Below are 25775 nucleotides of genomic sequence, written 5' to 3' on the forward strand. Positions count from 1 at the left end.
TAAAATCAAGGGCATAAAGGGTTATTTAAGGTCATGGCTGGGGTCACAGTAATAAACAGTTCGGAGTAAATAAACAGAAAATTGGAGTAATGGCAGAAGAAAATCACATGTGAGATTAAAGGTAATAAGTACACCATGTGACAGATTCCATAATTTTGTTTGAAATTATTTTTCTATGGAGAGCATCTTTGCTCCCTGGGGTCTGCCACCATAAAATATCCCCATCTCCTCCTTGGGTTTCCAATCTCCAGCCACATATAGGTGACAAATCTGCTAAGTCTATAATTTACTCCCATGTATATCCACCTCCAACTTTCCATCAGCTCCAGAGGAGATTCAGAGGGTCCATCTGTGCATGTAAATAAGGCTGGACAGGGCTTGTCTACGAGCAGGGCCCACCTGACACAGCCTGGCCACCTCTCCTCAGCTCCATTCTCTTCACACCAGTCTCCAGTCTGAGAGGTAAGGGTGAAAATCTGACCTCCCCAGCACCTGTGGAGGCCAAGGAAAGGAAAGACATTTTGAGACAATAATGACTGATGGATCTGGTCACACAAATGAGTATTGGGAGTAATCCTGAACAAAGAACCTGAGCACTTCAGTGGCCTCTGTGGGAAAGGTGAAAAAGGCAGCACCACCATTGAGCTCAGTTGTTTCTACTCCTCAGGAGCTGGGCTGTGTGCTGTTTTCCTGCTGTGCAGACAGGCTGCATGCACATTAGCAATAATACACCCTCCTCTCCATGTGGAATCTGATTGCCCAAGCAATCCCAGAGTTGGACTTGTGGTCCTCATTGGTCCCTTGCAACTCAGGATATCCGATGCTTCTGACTGCAGTCATGGGCTGGTGTCAGTGCTCTACTCAATCACAACATCCATGACTCTTCTCAGAGGAGCAGGACAGGAGCCACACACTGGAAGAAGGGAAATGAGTTTTTGCTGTGAATGTGATCAGGCAATGGAGCAAGCTTCCCAGAGAGGATGGGGAGTCTCCATCTTTGGAGATACTTAAAAGTGGACCAGACCCTGAGCAGCCTTATCTGGCTGGCCCTGCGTTAAGCAGAAGGTTGGACTAGAGACCTTCCAGGGGTGACACCTCTAGGACATCTCAAATGGTTCTGTTTTCCCATGTGGAGATTCAGTTTTCTGGAGTCTCCGCTCCTCCATGAGCTGAAAAAGAAAAAATCTTTGCCAGCAGTACCAATTTGCCCATCTCTATTCCTAGTGAAGCTACTCCGTGTTTGCAGATGTCAGAAGAGATGGAGTCACTGAGTTTACAAGACCCAAACCCTTGGATCTGTGACCCATATTTCTGGGGATTTCAAGGGAACAATCCTGTGTCTCCTCTTTCCCTTTTTAATTCCCAACAGTGCAAAAATGCAAGCAATGCCAACTCCTGAGCTCCCATACCTCAGGCCTACCTTCTGTAAAAGCACAGCTTGACATTTTTAGCTACATGCTCAAAGGTACATTGTACATTAGCTACAGTCTGTACAGGTGAACGCTTTTATAAAGGAAATGCTTTTAAAAACTTCCTTGCCATTAATCCCTTCAGATGTGAAATACCAAAAATTTCAAATTATTTCAACTAGAAGAATGCTAAGGCTTCCTCTGAGGTTAAAGCACACAATTTTGCACATTAAAGACAGGGTAGATGAAAGGAAGGTCTCTTCACAAGTGATCTCATCCTGTTGACTCCACCTTGGAAGATAAAACCCTGGGAGGTCCTGCCCTGCCTCTCCCTCAGGCCACCCAGCTCTGGTCCCACCTCCACTCCATCTAGGAGATGGATATGCTCTATCACAGGCCAGCTTCAGAAATCTTTGTAACAAACCCACCTTGCCTCCAGGACTAGCTAGGAGACACAGGGTTGCTAGCACTAGGATAGGTCATGCATACCATGGAGGCACCGGGCAGAATCCCAGCCCAGCCATCAGGAAATTATTCCGTGGACTATGCCATAAAACCCAACATTACCCAAATGCATGTCTTTATCCCAGGTCATCTGGGAGGCATGGATGTAGCTCGAGTCTGAAGTGGGCTAAGGACAGAGGGACTGCCAGCACAGCCCAGTTGTCAGAGGACAACCCTGACAGCTCCCATAACTCAGATATGTGTCCGAATACCAGGTGAGTTTTATTACTTGCTGATAAGGCATTAACCTCAGCTATTTTCTTCCTCTGTGCAAGTTAAACCAGTTTGATTGCATCTGTATTTGGTGGTCTCTCTCTATCAGGCTTCCCTGCATAACCAGGGCTTGGCCCTGGCTCCACAGAGCAGAGTCTTTAGTTAATAGCAGGAGTCCCAGTTTGGTGACTATAAAGGCTGCAGAGCTGAGACACAACCTAACAGGGTCTCAAGTCACAGGAGTTTACATTTGCCCTTGACCTCCCCTCACCTCTCTTGCAGGGCTCCAGGCTCTCGGGCTGGAACAGAAAGCAAAGGTGCGGGTGTCAGAGAAGAGGTGTCCCTGGTCACGGACATCTGCAAGGCTCAATTTGGCAAAGTGGACCAACAGCAATGCCAGATGTCACAGCTGCCTTTTGCTCTCTGGACAAAGGATCACGAGGCTGCAGCACATCTGTGCTGGGCAAGCAGCAGGGGAAGTGCTCCTGTAGCCCCTTGCCTTCTTCCAGGCTGGGACAGTGCAAAAGCCACAGGAGAACTGGTCTGTCCAAAGCAGTTTCTGCTGTACAAAGCCAGGCCTGTCACCTGCCTGCTTCCCTACACACTGCCTGCTGTCACCCCAGGCTTGTTCAGGTCTGCTGAGGTCCAAGCCCAGCAGCAGCTGTGACTCCACTGAAGTCTGGGATTTAGTGCCGTAGCTGAAATCATGTAGCCCGCCAAACACTGGGAATGGAGCCTGTCCAAGATCAGCCAGCTTTCAGAAATCTCAATCCCGTCCTCCCTGAGGATGAGAAAAAAATCTTCACAGACCTGGAACAAGAACAAAGTTTCTCCAGGAAGGGGAGTTCATGTCTGGCTGATTAGCTTCACACACCCACAGGATCTCTGTGGAGCTGTCCTGCTTCTTTACACTCTTGTGTTTACCCTACAGAATGAGAGGCAGCCAACTCTAAGGGCCACCCACAAAGTCCCACTCTGAATACCAGGACAAAGAGAGGAGAAGGATGTGGCCAGGGAGCCTCAGCACGACACCCAGCAGGGCTCTCTGCAGAAGAGAAGCCTACTGGGGATGGAGCAGGGCTTTGGAATCCCCAGGGCATCCCTGTTCAGAGATATGCTGGGGGTGGGAGTCACAGTGGGAAAGGCCAGGGGGAAGTCAGAATTGAAATGAGCAAGCTGGGACAAACTCAGAGGGGCCGAGTGGAGTCAGGGGCAGCATTTATGCTACTGATGATGTGAGAACACCATGCAGACATCCTCACTTTCCTAACTGCATCCATCCTGTGGCCACTGACTGGAATTTGCAGCTTGAGTTTTAAGTCACTGGTGGGAACACAGCACTACCAGGTGGACACCAGCTCATCTGCATTGTGCTGTTTCTTACCTGCTGTGGAGCTTCCCCACCTCCACTGCAGGTGACAGTGATTTTGGAATTTTTCCTCATCTGGCCATAGTTTGGGACTCAGAGGGACTCAAAAGGAAGGGCTGTCTTACGAGCACACAAGCTGCTCACACAGGACACACCGTCACACTCCAGCTGTGGCACAGCTGCCTTTCCGGCATGCGGAGACGCTCAGGCAGGAGCCAGCTGCAGCTGCCACTGCTGGAAGTGCTCCCATGGCCTGAGCCCTCCATGCTCCCAAAGGAAAGACAGCAGGAAGACAGCGTGGTGAGAGACACGAAAGACAGCTCTTTGCTGGGCTGGGTCTTCATTCTTGTGTTTTTGAACAAAGCAGAGCCCATCCCTTGAAATGTGGGAAGCAGGGAGAAAATAAGTATTTACTGGCAATGCTTAGGTTGCAGTAAAATCCAAGATGTGCTGAAAGAACACTCCTAAAAATATGCTTTTATATTTAAACATCTGTTCTCAGCAGGTTTTTTGTGAATCAGATGAGTCAAACTCCAGCCCTGGGCCACAGCCCAGATCCATTAATTACACAGGGCAACCTCCCTCCGTCCTCCAGCTGTGGCTTCCCCGCTGCATCCTGGCCCAAAGCTGCTGAAGGATAGCTCTTCAGTCAGGGAATTGGTTTTCCCTGCTGGAAAGCACCCACCTTTCCAGCTCATCTCAGCAGGGAAAGGTTATGTGCAGCGTGAGGGAGCACCTTGAGGAGCAGCAGAGATGAAACAGGTTTAGGAACATGAACTCCTAACCCTCACCATCCAACTCAGCCTCTTGGACCTTTCTTCTCTGCATCTCAATGGCCTCTCTCTTGCAGATATTTTTCTCTGGGGAACTTGTGGGGGAAAAGCAAATTTCCTGCTCCCACTCCCTGTTTGGGTCCCCAGGCAGACAACACTGGCTCTGTGCTCTTTCTCAAGTCCAGCTTTTTCCATCCACTGAATTTCCACAGCACATCAGCTCAGGACATGGCACAGACCCAACAGATATAAGGTCTCTGCATCAAAGCAAGTACCTGAAGAGTTGTCAACATTAGAAATAAATTTTCCAGAGGGTTTTGGGTCACAATTGTAGAAAAACCCAAGTGAAGACATTATCTGGGTAAACATTTGGGAAGCTAAGTGATGGGTGCTGGCTCTACTTTGAGCAAGGTACACATTGCCTTTGCTACACACAAGTTAATGTTAGAAAGGCAGATTAATATATAAACTTGTTCACTGAAGGGTAACACCAATCCAGCAATTTGCAGTGGGGAAATGAAGGTTTTCCTGCTTGTTCCATAGAGACTAAATCTTATTGTTTTCTTCTCAGATCATGGCAAAAGCTGTCTAAGCTAGTTTGAAATCTAAACAACCTTCTGATGGATATTCAATGGGCTTCTTCTAACAAATCCACTGTGAAAATCTGTACCAAGACCTCCAGGCTCTCTCCAAGCGTGCCATGGTGTCCTCATGGTACAAGGCAGGAGTGTCCAGGTCCTGGCAGTGGTCAACCAGCATCCATGCCATAGTGGAGGACAGACAGGAAGAGGCAGCATCTCCCCATGCTACATTCTAGGGAAGTGGATACCCTGCAAAGGATGCCTGGGAAGCATGGGAGAAATCACCCTTTCAGTAAGCAAGCAAGAGGGATAGCTCCAATCTGACATTGTGTAATTAACTTTGAATTTTAATGCTTTTTGTGGTTAATACAGGTGACCACAAAAAAAAAAAAAAACCCTCATAGTTTTCCAGAACTGTTATGACAAGGGACTACATCTATACTTGTTGAAGCCTTGCTGAAAACACAGCAAGTATTAGGAAAGAAAATTAAATCTAAACACATGTGCTGTGATATGTATTGTTACAAGATCAGTTCCTTCAGTCAGCTAACTGTAAATAGCTTAGAAAATTTCTGGTGGGAACAAAAACCCAGAAAAACTCAGCTCCCCAGGTTCTGTTTTGATTATTGTATTGGAGGGAGCCTGTTATTTTACCCAGCAAGGAAACTCCTCGTGCTTGGCTCTCTGCCGCTCCCATCATTAACTCCTGGTAGTGCTGCAGGTGCCCATCACACCTCACCAGGGTGAGCAGCAACACAGCCCAGCACAACACCCCTCCCAAATGCTGGTGCTGGGATCTTCTCAGGGTGTTTTCCCTGCCAGGGGAATGTGTCTATGGGGCACAGGGTATGTTCTTCCATCTTCCCCATCCCTGCCTGGCACCAACACTGCTGAGTGCAAGGGCCAAGTTAGGCTGGGCTTGCACTAGCTACAACCATGGAGATCTGTCCTGTGGCCAAAGGGTTGGTTGCTCCAGGAGTTGAAGACAAGAGATCAAAGACTTGAGGAAGCAAAAAGCTCAGGCTCTGCATCACAGAACAACAACAATTCCTTAGCTTTAACAAAGAACAAGTCTGAACTAGAGGGTCTCCATTTGAGGTTAAAGTGAGGTGTAGGATAGGGTCTCTGAGATTATTCCACAGCAACCATAGGAAAGGGGAAGCAACAAAAAATGTTGCTGGAGCTGGCTGCAATTTTTCACATGCCCTTTCTCTTCACAGATGAAAGACTGTCAGGAGAGAGGAGTGACACTCCTGCCTGTAGTCCGGGGACAGGATGAAACATGGCATGAGGTAGAGATAGGTATGAGTTAACAGTACAGTTTAGTCTCATACTTGGAGACTGAGCAATCTGAAAATAAGATCTGAAAGTAACATTTTGTCCAGGCAATTGCATGCCTCAACTCCTCTTTGGCCTTTGCTCATAAAAGTCTAGTCAAATTCTATAGCAGGACAAATAAGTGCTAGTGGCTTCAATGGATAATGGTAATCTTAAAATAATCCCACATTGCTCATATAAACGTGATGGTTTAGAAAGACTCGGATGTAAATATCTACAAGTATAAACGTGTGTGTATATGCATGTATGCATCTATCTCTCTATAATTAAATCTTTTATTAGAAGGCATGATTGAAGAGTGCTAACAGCGGGCATCCATAGCACACATCCTTTTCTTTCCCAAAGCAGAGGCTGAGAGTGCCAACCCAGCAGGAGTCAGAAGAGGCCATCTACCATGTAACTACAGCATCATTGTCTAGAAGAGCTCCTGGGCTCCCACAGGATTTGGGAGAAGCAGGAGCCAGCACTGCTGGCTCCTTCAACACTGTGCTTTTGATGTGAAGGATTCTGGCTCCTTGCTGGTCTGGCTGGGTGCCATGCAAAATTGATCCACGTGCCATATTTGGCACTTCTACTACACACTTCCACCCTTGCTCTTGAAGATCAGCCAAGGTACTGTCCACTGGCCCTGCAGGGAAATGGTCTTAAAAGGCACCAGGCCACCATAAAAAGGAATTTGCCAATTTAAATTAATTTTTCTGAGGAGTTATGTGCTCATTAAGCCTTTAGCTTTTGGGAAATTTTCTCTTTAATTCTCACCAGTCCTTTAGGGGCAGGGAAATATCACTGAATGGCCTCAGAGTCCTTCAGTGTCACTACTAAATCACAGCAGCATTTGAGATCACTGCTGCTCAAACACTTTCCTGGCTCCAGCAATGATCTGCTTCAAAACACAAGGCATTTGGCTCGTTTTGACAGCTGGTTTATGGAGCCAGCATTGCTTCCAAGTGAATCTGGGGAACTGTCCTGGAATGAACTGTTTCCATGGGGGCAGCCAGGAAACTTTCCAGGAGGCTCCACTCCCTCAGAGACAGCCAGAAGGGATGGGGGAGTAGGAGGAATTTGCTCACTTCTTGTTGAGAAGAATTTTTGTCTCTGATGCTTGCAGAGCCTGTTCCCTTGGGACTTTTTGTTTGGGGCTATTTAATCCCATATTCAGATCCATCATATCCTCCTCAGCAACCAGGCCTCATAATTTCTCCTTTCTCCAAGACCTGCCTTAGATTCAATACAACTTTGACTGGCTTGGCTCTGGACCCAGGGCTCTGCATGTGACACCACACCCCCACGCTCCCAGATGATCTACTCGTCCAACAGAACATCTTTCTCAGTCCCAGTTTGTGTGGGGACTTATAAAGGTCATCTAGTTCAACCCCTGCCATTCCACTACACCCAGTCTCTCAGAGCCCCATCGCTCTGTCCTTAAATGTTTCTAGGGATGGGACATCTACCACCTCCCTGGGCAACCTGTGCCAGTATTTCACCACTCTCTTTGTAAAAAAATATCTTCCTTACATCTGGTCTAGATCTGCCCTCTTTTAGTTTAAAACCTTACTCCTTGTCCCGTCAATACATGCTCTAGTAGAAAGTCCGTCCCCATCTTTATTGTAAGTCCCCACGGCTATGAGCTCATCTTTCTGGCAATGATCTGACCTCTCGTTGCCTTCTTTCCTCCAGCCCCTCTATTACAAACTCTTGGGCTTTAGGTCAGTGGTTTAGGAAGAACCAGCAGAATCAGTGACTGGTAGATCCAATCATTGCAGTCAGTGCCAAGGAGCAGCAAGAGGAATTACACCTCTGTGCCTCCTGCCTTTATCAGCCTCTGGTTTGGAAGGAAGGGAGGCAGAACGGGCTGGACACCAAGCAGCCACTGTACTCCCCTGCCCTCCATCCCTGGAGGGAATGACAGCCTCGCCTTTAGTATCTGTAATCTTCCACTGTCGAACAATGTGCAAATATTGCACTGCTGGAAGCAAAGAGCAGCCGAGGATGGTTGGGGGATCAGCTCCACAGGCTTGACAGGCTGTCGGGAAGCAGAGTGACTCCGTCTGTGGGCATCGGCTAAAGGCGTGCCCGGCTGGCCCATCCTTTGCCCGGAGTTCCCTGTAACTCCAGGAATATGGCCAGAACCGCACTCAGTGCCACAAACCCGCCCCGCAGGGCTTCCCCCGGGCTGGCTGTTCTCCACGAGTCTGCAACACCCGTCTGCGAGAGCTGTGCTTAAGTGTAGTAGCCCAGGAGTGCTGCCCCTGCTGCATGGTCCCCGAAGATGATAATGTCCTCCCCGCAGCTCGGGGAGATGTGTGTAAGGATCTGGTGCTTGGGAGGCCCGAGCTAACGGGCTGCGCTGGAAAGTTTTGGCAGAGACAGAGGAGCGCGGCAGCCTGCCCAAACCCGCGATCAGAGACGGCCGCGCACCCCTCCCCTGCGCCGCCCGCTCCCTCCCCCGGCCCCAGGGCGCTCCCGGGTGGGATTCTCCCCCCGAAAGGCTCCCGGACCGCCGAGCGCCGCTCCCGCCCCGGCCGGGAGAGGCGGCGGCCCGGAGCGCTGCCCGCCGGGTCCGGCCATGGGCAGCGGCAGCAGCCGGCGGCGGGGGCCCGCGGGCAGAGCGGGGCAGAGCCGGGGCCTGCCGGGGACCGCGCCGGCCGACGGCGAGGGGGCGGCGGCACCGCCCGGCCCCGGCCGCCGAGCCCCGGCCGCCGGCGGCAGCAGCGCGGAGGCGGCGGGAGGCGGCGGCGGGGCCCCGCTCCAGCAGGCGGTAAGTGCCCGCCGGCCCCGAACGGGACCCCCGACCCTCCCGGCGGTGGCCCCGGGCCCCCCAGCCCAGCGCAGCCCAGCCCGGCTGTCCCCGCCGCCCTGGGCAGCCCTGCCGCAGCCGGCGCCACCCGCCGCGGCCGTGGCTTCCTCCGAACGTCAGCGGCGTTAAACTCCTTTAATCTTCGCTGAGAGCCGGGCTCGATGCTCTCTTTGCGTTTTCTCTTTGCTGCTCTGTTTGCGTTTTCAGTCTCCGGTGGAAGGGAAGCACGGTCCCGAGAGGGGCCATCCCGTTTTTCGGTCTCCCGGTGCTACTGGAAGTTTCTTTTCCTGACTTGTAGAAGTAGGTCGACTTCTTAAAGTTCGGTTCCTGCTTTTTCCTGGGTCGGGCTTGTAAACAGAAGGTTTAAAATGTGAACAATAAAGCTGCCCTTTAGTGCTTGCCAGTCCGCTGCAACTGCAGTCTGGCTCTTCCTAAAGGAACATTTCCGTCTCTTTAACAAATAATGGATTTGTTTCCGAGGGTGTTGAGATTATCTTTTGGGCTTTTTTTCCAACCCAAGAATAACAGCAGTGTATATATCAGCTGGTGATGAGGTCAAAAATCACCGACATCTTTCATCTTAGCTTGGCTTTGGAAGCTGTGTGTTTTTTGTTACATAAACACTACTCTCCACAGATACACAAAAGTCAGAATAAAGTAATAAATTCAAAAACTGAAATAAATATTTAGGACCCAGGAACATACTGTATTGTATGCCTCAGTTTTGCTCTTCAGAAGGGTATCATTTCCATCGCTGAACTGCACATCCATGGGTTAAGGATTACTTTAATACAAACTAAATTTTCCATTAGGAAACTTGGCAGGGTTCTGTATGAGAACCCTTTATTTAGACAGGTTTTAAAGAAAAACCTCAAAGTAAGGTTTGGAAATTGAAGAAAAAAAAAATAGACATCTTGTACTGACATATTTTTTTCCTTGCTCTTTAAACTCCAAACCCTCCTGCAGAATGAATGGAGCTTACTCCAGCACTACTTTCTCCTCTGAGGGTCTCTCATTTAGGAGTAATCCTGCTCACTTCTCCCATTTATCTTTACTTATGGGAATAGAGGCTGCTGGTATTCATTTTCCCTCTTTTTCCACATGTGAGTATCATGGCTGTATCTTTAATAATTCTAATAAGCTGTGAGTTTTCCTGTGCATAAGTCAGTATCTTAGCCCTATTCTGAAGTGATGTATATCCTGGGTAATAACATATCAGAAAGGCAATGGAGCTGCCCTCATCTTTCTTTTCTAACACCAGTAGAGACAGTCCACTACGGCAGTAGATACCAGTGAACTAATGACAAGGAGCAAACTATAGAGGCTGAGGAATTTAAGATGTGGCCCTTGGGGTATGTGGGCGGTAGAGTGGGGGGGTCACTATGCCCCAATCCCTGCTTCAGACTTCCCTCTCTAGCAGAAATGATGGTGAGGAACCTGTAGCATCACCTTGGCCACCCCAGGTTATGGTGCAGACCCAGCGTGGGAATGCTGTCAAGCTTTGCAGCACAGAGATGTCCATGAGGGTCCTCAAAACTCAGCTTGGAGCAGGCATGTGGGGCCTTGGTCATCCAGTGAGGCCAAGTGTGTGTGCAGTACACAGCAGTGCCACCAGTGAGGCAGCAGTGATGCTGAGCATCTTGTGTGTGTCCTCGTCCAGCTGTTGCTGCTGCCTCTTTCTTGGGAGGAAGCTCACACCTCTGGTTGCACCCAGACAAAGAGAGCAAAGAACTACCAGTATTTTTCAAAGATACAATAGACGTACAAGAGAAGTCTGAAGTAGTTTCAGGGCAAACTTGAAGCTTTTCTTGGTAGCACTTTATTTTCCTGAACCTGAGATGGCAGAGACAGCAGTCATGGGCATACTATTCTGACTCCTTGAGGCCTAAAAAGTCACTAGCCTGTGAAAAGGAGGGAGGAAACTGTTGGCAGCACCAGGTTTTGGTTGTTTACTGAGTGCAGTTTAGTCTTTTAGGTTGTTGTGCAAACTGCAGTCCCACCCTTCCCGGGAGGTTGGGGGAGGAGGTTTCTGGAAAAGGATATCAGCTTAATTGCATTGCAAGTGATTTTAGGGCAATTTCTCTCAGTCTTGCCAGCTTTCCAAGTCATTTGTAGTTTCTGTCTTGTGGTAGGAATTTGCTTGCTTTGCCCTGTTCAGTTGTCCAAATTGGAGGATAAGCAAAGAAATTTCAGAGAAGAAAGGGTGAGTTAATTCAACAGAGTTAATGGGGGAAAGGTGAGGCAGGAACAGGAAAGGCAACAAGGAGGTATCACAGTAAGAAAGTCTGATGAGAAATAGCCCCTGGAGGAGCAGATTCTGGCCAGTGGGAGTAAAAGAGACCTTTGACACCAGTAAGAGGAAAGCAGAATTGCAAACAGGACTCATCATTTTGCTGTCCCGGTTGGGTTTCTCCTGGGCATGATGTACTTCAGCGTTGTGTTTAACAGCTGAACCCTGGCACAATTTGACATCCAGCAGCAAGCTGACAGCACTGATGGGCAGTCAGGCCAGGTGACAAGGGCTGGTGGAGAGGCATGCAGCTGCCTTTAAAGGCTTGAGCCACCTTTATTATATTCAAATAGTGCTTGGGAGGAAAAAGGGTGAAAGCATATCACAGCAGCAGGCTGGGAACCAAATCCTGATGGGGAACCTGCACATGCCTCAGAGCAGACCCCAATACCCCTTGTCAGCATCAAACATCCGTTTTCAGCTTTGCTCTCAATTCCAGATGGTTGTATGTGCTTTTCCTTGTTTCTTCGCTCAAGACAGAAAAATGTAGTTGAGGTTTTGCAGGTGCCTGTGCAGCACAGAGCAGGGGTGGCAGCTCTTGGTGGAAGCCAGGGCAGAGGCCGTGGCCTCAGGCATTTCCCCATTGGTTTCCTGAAATCGAGGAATAATACAGACACGTTAGGGTTTCGGTTATAACAGCTTTTTCCATGGCACCATCGCTCCGCCTGACTGGAGACAGGATGTGATTCCATGAAGCAAATCACCCCAGCTGCAGCACAGGAGTAACACAGGTAGAGGGTGTATTCACCAACTTCTAGAGGGATTATCATATAATTTTAAAACACTCAAGTGTTCAAAACTTAGCCTGATTTTTTCAGCCAGATATTTTTTCTGCAGACTGATGTGGTACAGCGTCACCTCGTGGCTGGCTGATCCCCAGCTGCAAACACAAAAGGGTCCTGCAGGAACATTAAATGCCATGCCCCATTAGCTTCTTACAGGAACTCAGGTTTATTTTTATACTCTTGTTAAAATGTAGTTCCCTCGAACTCAGGTTTATTTTTATACTCTTGTTAAAATGTAGTTCCCTCAAACAGAAATTTCATCTAATTCCACGTTGTTAGCAGTTTATTTCAACATTTTGTTCCTGCTTGTGTTAATAGTCAAAAATGCCCTCGAATCAAGACATTGTGCTACACTTTCATAGGGAGCATGGGGCCTTTAGAAAATGTCATTTCCATTTGAATATCTGGGATTCCCTGAACTTCCCAAAGTCAGATTATTTCAGATTCTGCAGTCAATGTCCAGTTGTAGATCTGGCGGTTGCTGAGTTAAAGGTCTCCCTCTCTATGCCATTGTATTTCTTGTCTTGTTCAAAGCACCTGAAACTTTACCAGAGACCAGAAGTAGTGAGCTGGGCTGTCACCTCAGTCAGCATCACCCTCCCAGCACAGCTGTGTTGCACCTGGACTTGGAAAACTGCTGACTAGGTATTTTCCACAACTCCCCCCTTTCACATGGCACAGCATGTGTGGCTTTTGCCCTGGAAACTATTCATGATCTAAAAAACTAAGCCCAGGGCATGTACAGAATAGCTGGGAGCTGCTGTTTTAGTTGGCAGGAGAGGAGAAGCGTGGGAACTCCTTGCATCCCTGCCCACTTCCCGTCCACCGCCTGCTCCTAATTCCTTCACTGGCCAGAGGATGTTGCTGCAGACCAAAGCAAAGCTGGAAGTGCTTTGCCTGGGAGTGCTTTGCCTGGGGTGCAGCTGGGGTTGCGTGTCACATTTGGTACCTACTGGCACCCAAGGTAAGCGACTTTTTTTAGCCAGCAATAACTGGCTGCAGGTTGGAGAGGCATGATTCCAGCAGTGCTGCCTGTCTCAGCCCCAGTCCTGTGCTGGCATTGCTGGAGGGTGCTGCCCTGCTGCAGTGCCAGCTCAGCCCTCCACACTCCGCTGCAGATTGCACCTGCAGGGCTCTCCAGCTGATGCCCTCCCTCCCTGCCACAGCAGCAGGTTGGCATTTCAGCTCAGACTGATCCACTGGTCCAATTCATGGAGTGTTTGTGAAGAGGCATTTGGGAGCAGCAGAGGCAGGGAAAGAGGCACTGGCGTACATTTTTCAGAAACTCTGCACTATTAAAGCACACCCAGTGGACCATCACTGGCAGAGACCACACTGCTCCTGTGTAGATACTTTATGTGGCTCAGTCACTCCTTGGACGTGTGTTGCACCTGAACTGCACTCAGAGTCTGTATTTCTCCTGCATCTCGGGGCTGTATCCATACTGGTAAACTGTACCATAGCAGCTGCCCAGTGCTGGATCTTGATGGTCTGTCCCACTGAGCTGGCATGATTTTTGGTTAGGACCAGCTTGTAGTCTCCCAAATAATGCCTGTGCATTGCTTAGGGGGACCAGCAAAGGGACCATCTCAAAGAGGGCTTGAATTTGGCCTCTCAGTTTTGGAGACAATGTTAGTTAAGACTGTAGGTGGCTGGTTGCACTGCAGCTTGGGAGCAGCTCTAGAGCTTCCAAAGGTACATGGCTCCAGATCCCCGTGTGGAAGGTTCCAGGAAAGGGTGTTCTCACCCAGCTTATTCACAGCTGCTGGAGCTAACAGAAGAAGTAGGGGGTTAAGGGCTGGGCCCTCATGGCAGGGCCACGAGGATTGGGGTGAGTAGGAAGCTGCACCCCAGGAGTGCTGGTTTATGCATGCGGCAGAGAGAAATAGCTCTTGCTTCCAGCTCTCAGCTCAGCCATGCTCCCAGGAGCTGCTGCCCTAAAGGGTGGTTGAACTGTGTGAGCAATGACTGTCAAACCATTCCACCCCACATGTCATGATATTAAATTAAATGTGGATACATGCTGGATGAGCTTAATATCCAAGCCTTTAACTTGGAGGAGAGGGCTTTATGGGGCTTTATGGCACAGCAGACGTCAGCACAGGATGCCTGTGCTGAGAATGGGGTGGAAAATGAGGAGACACGCCACAGTCTAGATGAGTAATAAAAAGATGACTGCAAGCTGCAGAAAGAAGCTGACTTCATTTAACTCTTACCAGGACACAGGCCAACCAGGCCAGCAATTACTTATTTAGCTGTAGGATAGGAACCCGTAATATTAAAGTGTTCTGACACACGCATCATCCTAACCCACATAAAGGGCTAATACTAATTATCTGCTGAACTTGCAAGATACCCATTACAGCAATCCCCAGCCAGCTGGGTGGGGTCAGTTTTATTGTGTCTCACAGCCCACGGCAGCCGGTGCTCCACGCCCTGCCTGCTGCTTGGCACACGGTGTCACCCGGGCACCACCGAGCCAGGTGTCCTTTGCCCGCAGGAATGGGGAGTCTCCCAAACCATGGAGACTCTCATGGCAGGGTAAAGGCAGAGGCTGAAGGTGACTTTTGTTTTTACTTGCCACTGTTTTTGATTAATGCACTGGATGAAATGTTGGTAGAAATCTACATGTGCCAGATCCAAATTCTCTTGGGAAATAAGTACTGCTGCTGACAGATCCCTTGGAAAAGGTGGGAGCGGGTTTTGCACAGAGAAGCAGATTTTCCTAACCAGAGCTGCACTATCCTGATGACGAATTAATTCTGTCTTCCACCCACACAACACGTACAGCTCGTAATATGGAGGAGTCAGCCACAAGAAGAAAAAACAGACAACGTACTGTACAATCCAGACGCCTCCCTAAAATGATCCAAACCCATCCTTTACACAGAAGTATTGGAAGCTGGGTTCTCACAGTGGGAAAAATATCATCAAAGCACTCCTAAAGAACACTCTTTCCCTTGGTGCTGAGGATGAATAATGTTCTTCACCTGGTGGAAGGAAACTCGGGCTGCAACAGTAGTCCAGTGGATGATGGATGAGGAGCTGCATTGTGGGATGCAATCCCAGGAGAAGTCAGCCATTGGAGCTCAGCATGCTGTTCTCCTGGCCCTGCTTCTTGCTCTTGTTACATGTGGGAGATTGCCAAGAAACAATCGTAAATAACCAGGAGAGAACTGTCTTACCTCACTGTCAGCTTTATCACATACCCTTGTCTCCACTTGGACCCAGAAGTTCTTTCTAGACTAGTTCAGCCTCTTCCAGAGAAAACAAAGTGTTGTCAAAGAGCAGGGGCTCTTCTGAAAGGATGTGGAATGCCTTTTGACAGCTATTACACTAATACTCTATGAAAGACTGGCAACATCTTTTGTCATTTTAAGCTGGAAGCTAGGATGTGAAATACAGTGTATAAAAAATACCTTTCCTGGCTCCTGAAATGGAAGCTACTAAGGGCTCACCTGGAAGAGATGTTCACCCAGAGCCAGGAGAGAGGTGTCCTTGCTGCAGCTCTCTTCACCTGCTGAAGCAAGGGAGCCAAAGGTGACCACAGCAGCACAAAGCTCTTGCAAGAGGCAGGGAAGAACTGAGCAGTTTGCTGCCAATGACCTCTTTGTCTGCCTCGCAGTGTCTGAGACCACGGTGTTTAAACTTCAGCTCCTGTCCATTCCTCATGAGAAGTGGCTGAGGAAAGAGTGTAATGAAAAAAGATCCTTGCAAATTAAAATCAGGTGTCATGCAATATGACACCCAGGTGGACATTTCTACCTAGTGGATGGCACATACAAGCCTTACCAATACCAACAGGTTTTAATTGGTGCAAAACTCTGTGAAGCCATCACTGTTGTAGACAGCAGTGCCTATAGTGAGGCATTGCTCCTCCATAGCTCCCACACTTTACAGCACCAGTCCCATGCATGACCTTGAGGCAGCACAGGTTTGAGCTATTCTAAGAGCATATACATGATCTTACTGGGGAATCACTTGATCCCATCCAGCCCTGCAGAAACACAGCAGAGGAACAGGCAATGGCTCTGCATTCTAAGCTTTTCCACAAGTTCCTGGTTCCTTTGCCTCCTGCTGGGGGTTACGTTTCTTTCCTTTTGTTCTCTCTCTCTCTCTCTCTCTCTCGGCGTCGGATGAGAACGGTCGGAGCTGCTGCTTGGGGAAGGGAATTCACTGCTGCCACCAGACCCCAGCCCAGAGCTGCTGCTTCCACCATGGGGTGAGCCTCTGCTAGTGAGAGCAGCCACTGAACTGGGGCCTTATTGACACCCACCTCACTAAAAGAGGGACGTGTCCCCATCTGCTCGGGTGCCTGGGATCCTGAGCTCGCCTTTCCCTGCCCTGCTGGCAGCCAGGCCGCCCCTGCCCTGCCCCCAGTGTCTCTTCAGCACTGCTCCGAGCTCTCACTCCACTGTAGCCTCGCACCCCCTGCCTGCCGAGCCGTCCTGCTGGCCCCGCTTGCTGCTTCCCAGAGTCCTGCTGGGGCACCGGGATCGGCTGCCCCCGGGGTTTGTGAAGCCAACCCTCCCTTCCATCCCTTCCGTCTGGGCCGAGCCGCCATGACCGCGCGCTCCCCGAGCCCGCGCCACAGCGCCCCCTGCAGGCGCGGGGGAATCACCGCTGCCCTGCCCGCCGGGAGCCAGCAGCGCCCCTGCTGGCTGTGCCCGGAACCGCACCAGAGGGAAGGTGCGGCGGCCGAGGAGGCTGCGACTGGGCTCCTGTTCCGTGTGGTGTTGATGCCAGAGTTGTTTGTTTGTTTGCTTTATCATACATACTAGTAAAGAACTGTTATTCCTATTCTCATATCTTTGCCTGAGAGGCCCTTAATTTCAAAATTATAATAATTCTGAGGGAAGGGGTTTACATTTTCATTCCAGGGGGGGCTTCTGCCTCCTGTCTTTCAAACCAAGACACTTCCTTTTTTTCTTGTACAGAAAATACTTTCCTCTCTTCCACACTGATGGAGCAGCTTTTCATTTCTGTTTTCTGGAAGGCCCTGGTTTGGTGCTACCTGTTTAACTTGCTGGTGTTGTCGTGAGATTCAGGGTACCTTGTATGAAGGAGGCCCACCAGCTTCAGGACTGCACCTCAGAAAAAGTGATTCCAAGCCAAGATACAAAGTCTCTGTCCCACTCCCTTTCCCTTTGAGAATACAGTGAAAAGGTAGAAAAATACGAGAGGTATACTATTCTCAGTAGTATTTGGCTACAGAGGGTTCATTTCATTACTGGCCCAGCTGGGGATGAACGGTCCCATCCCTGCCCCCATTTTAAATACTGTTAGGTTCTACTTTGGTTGTTTCCCAGTTATCCCGTTAAAAGCCTGAAGATTCCGGCATAGGGAAGATGGGTGTTTCACCCCAGATGGATAATTTTTCCAGGGAACGTCTTTGTCAGGTGAAAATTGGGTTGATGTTGCTATGACTTTCTCCCTTAGCAGGTGTTTTCATACTGTTACTTGCAGCTGGTGGCGCAGTGGGCATTCGTGGAAAACTGGGAGGTTTAACAGGTCAGTGTTCAGGGTTTCGGTTCTGTAGCCAGCAGCCACCCAGCTGGCCTAAGTGCTGAAACGGAACTGGCACAACAGGGCTAGTAAAGAAGATTCTTTTGTACCTGTATTGTCTCCACAGAGGTTGTTTGATGGTTTAAACCAAACCAGGGGGTTTAAACTAGGACAGGTTGCCCACTGCAGACAGAGATACATTTCCTAGAAAGAAATAATGGTTTAGGTTGAAAGGGAGCTTTGAAGATTAGCTAGTTTCAAAACCCCATCATGGACAAGGACATCTTCAACTACACCAGATTGCTCAAAGCTCCATTCAGCTTGGCCTTGCACACTGCCAGGGATGGGGGAGTGACAGCTTTTCTGGGGAACCTGTTCCAGTGCCTCACAACTCTCATGGTAAAAATTTCTTCCTAAGATCTAATCTAAATCTGCCCTTTCAGTTTAAAACCATTGCCCCTTGTCCTGTCACTACAGGTCTTGTAAACAGCCCCTCTCCATCTTTCTCTTGTAGATCTCCTTTAAGTACTGAAAGGCTGCAATAAGGTATCCCCAGAGCCTTCTCTTTTCCAGGCTGACCAACCCCAACTACCTCAGGCTGTCCTCACAGGAAAGGTGCTCCATGTCTCTGATCATTTTCATGGTCCCCCTCTGGACTCATTCCAACAGGTCCATGTCTTTCCTGTGCTGAGACCACTAGACTTGGATGCAGCACTGCAGGTGGGGTCTCACATGAGCAGAGTAGAGGGGGAGAATCACCTTCCTTGAATTCAAAGTGTTGTAACCGTCTTGTCTTCTATCCTAGGCCTTGTCAACCAGAAGCCCACCAGGCCCAGAGAACAACAACCTTGACCAGCAGTGAGTATCCATGCTTTCATGGTATCTTCAGGGGGGGAAAACATGTGGAAGCAAGGGACCTTTATGCTATTTCTGCAATCCTCACACTGTGCAAAAGAGCTGGGAATAGTGTGAAATGGTTTATAGCCCTAAATATTCTGCCCTTTTACTTATTTTCAAATTTTAAAAAAATCAGGTGCTGCTTGAAAAGATCCAGGCTCCATCTCAAGTGTCGTATAGAGGTTGTGAGCAATCAGAATTTAGGATGTTCACATGTCAGAGGGGCACCTTGGAGTAGTTAGTGCAAAGCTGTGGAGAATTGCTCCAGCAAAGAGCTCAGGCTCTGATTCACCTGTGGGCTCTGCAGCATGTGGAAAAGGAGAATAATGTCTCTCTGCTCCCCAGGAATCATAAGAGAAAGCCCATCAGATGCTCCAGTGCTGCACCAGTTAGAGACATGAGTCTCTAACTTCCCCCTCGGGTTGGGGGAATGGTGATGCTCTGGATGCCAAACAAAAGAAATCTGAAATTTTCCATAAGCCAAAGCAGCTTAGCAGAGTGAGCCTCCGAGTCTGCCTGCACCAGGGATGGGGACAGTTTAACACATGCTAAAAAAAGGTGAAATGCACAGGCTTGAAACACCATCTTAAAATATCACCTCCTTACGTTAAGGAGAGACTCTCTTCAGCATTAAGCTCTGATTCTCATCCAGCCCCTCTGCTCCTGCAGCACTTGAGAGCAGACTAATGTGCAGAGCCTGGTCATGGCTGTGTGACCTGCCAATGCCGAGCAGTGCTGCTGGATGTGTCAGCAGAGCCCAGGCACCGCTGCTGTCCGCCCTCCTGCTCCTGCTCTCTCTCCCAGCTGGCAGGGAGCTCACCTGGCAAGGCTGCTGCTTCCCAGAGTGCTTGGAAAACACATCTGCCCTTGGCTTTTCTGGTGGCAAGGCTTGTACAGGTGCTCTCACAGGGATTTGAACCTCTCCTGTGCTTTCCAGCATCCTCAGTGGGCTCTGGGCTATGATGGCAACTGAGCAGTCTCCTCCTGGGGTGCACAGCCAGCCCTGCCAGGTCCCTGTGCAGCTTCCCAGCCCCAGGCACCCACTGGTCCCTCACACCCTGCCAAGGCTTTCCTTCTCCCACCCTCTTTGATGTTCAAGGGGAAGGTTTGAGACAGCAGAAAATGTTTTCTGATCTGGGATGACAGAGAAGGAGATTATTTAATTTAGATAACATTTACTTTATACCCACTGAAGAGTCCAATAGCACAGCTCACGTGTGAAGTACCTGTACTGCCTGAGATAAGCAGAATTGCAATTTCTGCTGGCAAGAACTATGCAAACATTTTTTTGGAAATGGCCCAGCAACCAACAATTTTTTTGAAGACATCAAATCAAATCAAATCAAGCCACAGAAACAGAGGTTAATGTGCATGTGTAGGTGTCTCATCCTTCACATTTCTGTGGCTGGAATAATTCTAGGTAAACCCTTTACAAACAGCAAAAGTCAGCCTTGTCTTGATAGAGTTGCTGACTGAAGAAATTCCCATAAAGCAAATTAAAGGAGAAGCAAATGTCAAGGAAGGAGAAGAAGAACTAGATATGGAGACTTAACAGTGTCTGTCAAGAGAGCAGTCACGTGAGTTAGAGGTGGGCGTGCACTCCTGTCCTAGAACATGCCCATGTGAGACCACATGAGCATCTGAACCAGCCCTTGGTAAATACTTCAGATGTGCTCCTGGTTGGGCTGTGTTACTTCTCATCCTCCCTCCCCCAAAATCTTTTGGGAACTGCTCTCCAGCGTCTGGTAGTTCACGGGTGGATGACACAGCCCAGGCACACAGTAATGATTTTATAATTGCTGCCAAGGCTGGTGTCACTGGCAGAGTTACCAGGGCGTTGTTCTGACCCATTTTTCAGCTGCTAGGTCTTGCAGAAGGCATTTTAATGATTAACCCTAGACTTGCCCATCCTCAGCAAAATGATAAAAAACACTGGCCTAGATTCACCCCAACCGAGTTTTCAGCCAGTTTTAACTCAGGTTTGTGCCTAGGAGCTTGTCACCCTAGTCAGCCGTCAGGGCCATTGTCATGGGATGTCACTGGGAGCCTGCAGGCAGCTCTCCCCCACACCAGGCACACCAGGGATATGGCACTGACAGCCATCCCCATGGCTGGGATCTTGCTCATAGGTGGTTTTGCTCACTGTTGGTCTAATTTTGTCCTTTGTATTTCCTTCTCCACTTTGCATAGTTCATTGTCTTTACACTTAACAAAAAACCCCACCCATAATTCCTGCTTCCTTTAAGAAGGGAACATCGAGAAGCCTGTAGCTGAAATGGAGCACATTTCTTGCTTTCCTCTTTCCTAAATTGCTTTGCTCCAGCATCTTAAATCACTTTTATTGCTGCTTTCTAAACTCGCTCCAAGCTGTTAAGAGCATTTTAGCAGTGAGGCGCCAAGAAGCCTGCCCAGTAATCCTGATGGAGCTGCACTAGCCTTCTTTTTCCTTGCTGTCCTCTCACACTGCAAATTCCCCTATTGTATGCTTTTCAGCTAACTCCTTCTCTCTCAGCTTTGCTCCTTCACAGATTTCTCTCCTTCCCCAGAATATCTGGGGTTTGAAAATCTTTCCACTCAAGGTACTGACATGTTATTTTGCTGGCTGGAAGATCTAACAGCCCTCAGGTGGACTCAGTGTGTTTGAAGCCAGGCTCTGCATCCCTGGCACGTGGTGACTGGAGGAGCAAGGTGCCTCCTCTGCTGCTGGAGCAGCTGGAGGAGCACGGAACAGGCCTGTGATCCACCAGCTTTTGTCCTATGCACATCCTGAGCTTGGGATTTCCCTGCCACAGCTGCTCACTGAATTCTAGGATCAGCAGAAATAGCTGCACCAGCATGCCTTTGTGACGGAGGTTTAGGTTGGGATGGCCTCAGGAGGTCTCTAGTCCAATCTTGGAGCTTTAGCTCCAAGCTGGATCAGCTGTGAAGTCAGAGCAGAATGCTCCAGGCTTTGTCCCATCAGGTGTTGAAAGCCTCCAAGGACAGAGCCTGTGCAACCACACAGCCTGTTCCTCTGCTTGCTGTCCTCAGGGTGCAGAAGTTTCTCCTTTTATCCAGATTAAAGCTCTAATTTTTTATTTTATTTCAGTTTTCCTGTAATAAATGATACAGAACTTTGCCACAAATACAGAAATAGAATGAACAGCAACTTGCTTTTCCTTTGGTCTTGAAAGAAATGCAGCCCTCTCTTTTCCTCTCATTTCTGGGGTGTGCATAGGAAGTGGAGTCTGCTTTTGTTTTTTCCAAAGCACATCTGTGTCTCAATGAATTTTACCTGGAGATTTTCTCCATGCAAACCAAAGCATTGAGAATAATTAACAGTGGGAAATTATGTAATTGCTAAGAGAAACAATGGCTCTTCTGTGGGCCTGCAAGTGAGCTGCCAGGAGCTCTGCCTCTTATTCATCAAGTAACATAAAATTAGTTAGAGGATTGTCACAATGCAGAGTTTAAATCAGCAAATTGTGTGTTTTAACTTAGATTTCTGCACTTCCTTTTCCCATTATTGCTTTGTAAATGCTGCTGTATGGTTCGAGCTCTTGGACCTGTAGCTTTCTTCTCAGGTCTAACCTAGTGCAGTGGAAATTAGATACCCTGCAGCCCGCAGCAGGAAAATGAATAAAAGGAATAAGCAAAAGAGTCTGGTTGCTAAATCCTGCTTGCTGCTAGTAGAACTTGCCATCAAGGGCATAGCGCAGTGTAAGTAACTGTAGAATACCTACACTAGCCAGTGTCACCAGCTGGCCATCAGGTGACTCCAGGAAAAACACCAGGCTATTTCTGACACACATGGGCATGGCATACACAGAGCACCTGGGCTGGGTAGGAGCCTGAGGGCCCTGCCTGGCCCAAGGAGAGCAGTATGAAAGCACCTCCTCTATAGGAGAAAGTGTCCTTAGAAAAGCATTTCAGGGTTCTTTTCTTCAATTCTGATTCTACATTGACATACCTGCTTTGGGGCAGTTTATGTGATTTTTGTCTAGTAAACAGGTCCTCAGTTTTTTTCATAAAAGGATGCGAATGCATGAATTTTATTCATCCCTGCTGCAAGAGCAATGGTTGGGATAGATCTCATCCTTAGATTAATTCAATAGATAATGAGTCTGGGACAGATCTGGAGCCATGCTAGTGGATATGAAAATCTCTCCTCTTTGGCAACAAACTAACTGACACACAATACCAAAAGATTTATTTCTTGCTTACTTGTTCTGCACTAGTGGATGGTCACAAAGTCTTGGTTAACATGGCATGGCAGAGCACTTTCCAGTTTGGATTTACCAGCTCAGTTCTCCACTTAGCTCTGCACCTCACCATGACCTCCATTCCAAGGAGCCATGTGTTCCAAGCCTGACAGCCCAGCTTGCTCACCTCCCACATCTCTACAAGGCCAAGGAGGAGCACTCACTTGTCAGCTGCTGGCTGCTCTCTTGAGTCCTGGAGGGTAAGATCAAGTAGGCTTAATTGGTAGCATGAGGTACAGTGGTCAAAGCCTGCAGAAGACTTGTTACTGTTCTCCCTTATGCAGGTACGGACAGATTTCTCTTGTACCCAACATAAACCAGCTCTGATAACAGCAATAAACTCCATACCAGTTCTCTTTGAGTTATACATCAGTTCCCACTCATGGGAGGGCTGTGCTGATGTGGAAACAAAAGCCGTAACAGCAGTTTGAGGGAGCTGCATTCATGTTTTGGTTGAAACTCAGATTCCTTACAAATATGAACAAAATAATCTATTTTTGCATAAAACCTTAAAAGTAGAATAAAGATTACACTGTCCATTAGCTGGGCCTGGAGCCTAACTCAAAAGGTTCTGGGAGCTTGATCCTGGAGCACTGTAAGGGTTGTACTATAATGAACTCACAGACTAAACTGGTGCCAAGTGATAGCAAATGTCAGCAGGCAGTGTGCCAGTGGGGTATGGGAAGTAGACGTGACAGAGTATCTGTGTCTCAGTGAGCCACATGCAGCTCAATCTTTCCATTCACAAAAAAAAACAAAAAAATGAAGCAAGGATCTTCTTGTATCTTCAGAGCCTGATTCTCTCTCATAACACCAATAATTCATTCCCTTCCATGATAGGTGCCCAGAAAGCAACAAGACGCCACTGGGGCAGTCCACAATATTATATGATTACTCGGAGGAGGAGCTCATGGCCAGCATCGAGCGGGAGTACTGCCGCTGAATGCAGTTCCCCACCACGAGAACGTCAGGCGCGGTCCTGGGAGCCCAGCTGAGCAGAGCTGCCGCTGGCACCACGACGTCTCGCTGTGCGAGCACGGGAGAGGTGGCTGGTGGAGGGGACTGGAGCGTGAGGGGCTGCGTGGCTGCTAGGGAAGCACAGAGGAGAAAGTTCACCCATCAGCTCCCAGTGAGAGCAGGAAGATCCTCACCAGCTGCTGATTTCTGATTGGTGCCACTGGAAGAGGGACCAATTCATCTTAAGAATCAATATTTAGAAGCTCATTTCTAAATGCTATTTTTAAATGAATGTACCAGAATTGTGTCATACTAGAGGTGTTGAAATGCGATGCTTTAAAGGAAGATCTTGCTTTGAACTTAGTAAAAAAAAAATGCAGCAATATCATCTGGTCCAGAACTTAAGGGGATGTTGAATGAAATTCACATTTCTGCCCCTTAAAATGTGCCAAATTGTGCTTGTGCAAGTCTCAGGTCCAGGTCTGAATTTGGCACTGTCTCTTTCAGTCTGGTCCCCAGTATGGGAAGTGAAAGGGCATTGTAATCCCAGAGTTCAAATCCCACCACACTGCCAGATTAGGTTCCTGGGAGCCATCAGGGAGCACAGGATTGGTATGATCCCTTTGGGGCAGGGTCCCAGCATAGGTGTCCTATCTGGGTGTGGATCCATCCCAGTGATGGGGGTGAAAGCAGGAGGCACACCCCCATTTCAATCGTCCTCCTTGAGAGGTATTTGCATGCTCTTGTAGAGCAGCTGTTTGGGATCAGTTTTCAGAATTGCTACTCCTGGCCTTTCCCAAATATTTCTTGTCCTACAAGAAAAATCACTGCATTTTAGCATTAGCTGACTGCAAAGTAAACCAGAAACTTCTCTCCCCTAAGGAAATAGCATTTTCAGTGCTCCCAGAGAAGCCTGATATTTTGGGTTTATGCTTTTTTTATATCTGCATGTTAACATATTATGAGTATCTGTTTATTATCAGAAGTAGAAAAATCCTTTATCTTCAGCTGAAGCATAAAAGGCATGAAATTTTCACTACATGTAAATGCAAGAAAAAACTGCGGGACACCTCTTAAGATGCTGTATTTTAAGTACTTTATGATTCCTGGGACCTGTGAAACAGAAATAAATGCATCTATATTCTGAAGCCCTCAGTGAAGGCATCAAATGTTCTGTAAAAGGCTCTCTGGCTTAAATGAAAAATCATGCTCTGGTACCTGCAGAGACTAAGGAGGATGCATCCCTGGAGGATGGCAGGTGGGATTCCTGAAGGATGCATCCCTGACGATGGCAGGTGGGATTCCTGCAGGATGCATCCCTGGAGGATGGCAGGTGGGATTTCTGCAGGATGCATCCCTGAGGATGGCAGGTGGGATTCCTGCAGGATGCATCCCTGAGGATGGCAGGTGGGATTCCTGCAGGATGCATCCCTGGAGGATGGCAGGTGGGATTTCTGCAGGATGCATCCCTGGAGGATGGCAGGTGGGATGCCTTGAGGGGGGCACTAGATCACCCCTGGCACACAGACTCACACCCCAGTTGTCTTCCCTGCAGCAGCCTTCAGCAAGGCTGGACACTCTGCTCTTCCTGGGTGCTGGGGAGCCCCCAGGCAGCTCGGGATGGGCAGTGGGAAGGGAGCCAACCTCCCACAAAGCTATGCATGCTTGGAGGCAGGAGCTCCCAGCACACCAGCTAGGGTGTGTTAAATTTGGGTTGAACATAAGGAATAAATTGTTCACTTGGGGGTGTTGAGGCACTGGAATAGGTTATGAGTGCCCCATTCCTGGAAGTGTTCAAAGCCAGGGTGGATGGTGCTCTGAGCAAGCTGGTCTAGTGGAAGGTGTCCCTTCCCATGGTAGGGGGATGGGACTAGGTGATCTTTAAGGACCCTTCCAACTCAGGCTGGTCTATGATTCTGTGATACCTTGGTGGCCCAGAAATAGCTGGAGTAGAGAGCAGGTGTCTCTGCATTGTTGGGAGAAGTTGGGTGGGCTCTCTGGAGCAATGGCTCTCTAACCCTTCTGGAATAAACCAATTTTGAACAATAGCACTTCTTTCACATGAACAGTCATTTTTAGACCTATTAATGTCACTGATCTGTGGCAGGAATACAGT

The 25775-nt window shown here is 48.6% G+C and overlaps 1 protein-coding gene and 1 long non-coding RNA gene across 2 annotated transcripts in view; one reads left to right on the top strand and one right to left on the bottom strand.

The window, feature by feature from the left end:
- The first annotated feature begins 8749 nt into the window (after window positions 1-8749).
- Window positions 8750-25775, top strand: part of CYS1 (cystin 1) — a 43887-nt gene continuing 26861 nt past the window's right edge. The window contains exons 1-3 of the mRNA XM_068183479.1: window positions 8750-8945; window positions 18370-18422; window positions 23543-24199. Of these exons, the coding sequence (XP_068039580.1) occupies window positions 8754-8945; window positions 18370-18422; window positions 23543-23645 (348 nt within the window). The 5' untranslated portion in view covers window positions 8750-8753 and the 3' untranslated portion in view covers window positions 23646-24199. The remainder of the gene's footprint in view (window positions 8946-18369; window positions 18423-23542; window positions 24200-25775) is intronic.
- On the bottom strand, window positions 15517-16159 carry LOC137472006 (uncharacterized). Its single transcript, XR_010997962.1, has 2 exons — window positions 16030-16159; window positions 15517-15740 (listed from the first exon to the last, which is right to left on the bottom strand). It is a non-coding gene; the product is annotated as an uncharacterized lncRNA (long non-coding RNA).

This window comes from Anomalospiza imberbis, chromosome 3 (genome assembly GCF_031753505.1).
Source record: "Anomalospiza imberbis isolate Cuckoo-Finch-1a 21T00152 chromosome 3, ASM3175350v1, whole genome shotgun sequence".
In the NCBI taxonomy this organism is placed as follows: domain Eukaryota; kingdom Metazoa; phylum Chordata; class Aves; order Passeriformes; family Viduidae; genus Anomalospiza; species Anomalospiza imberbis.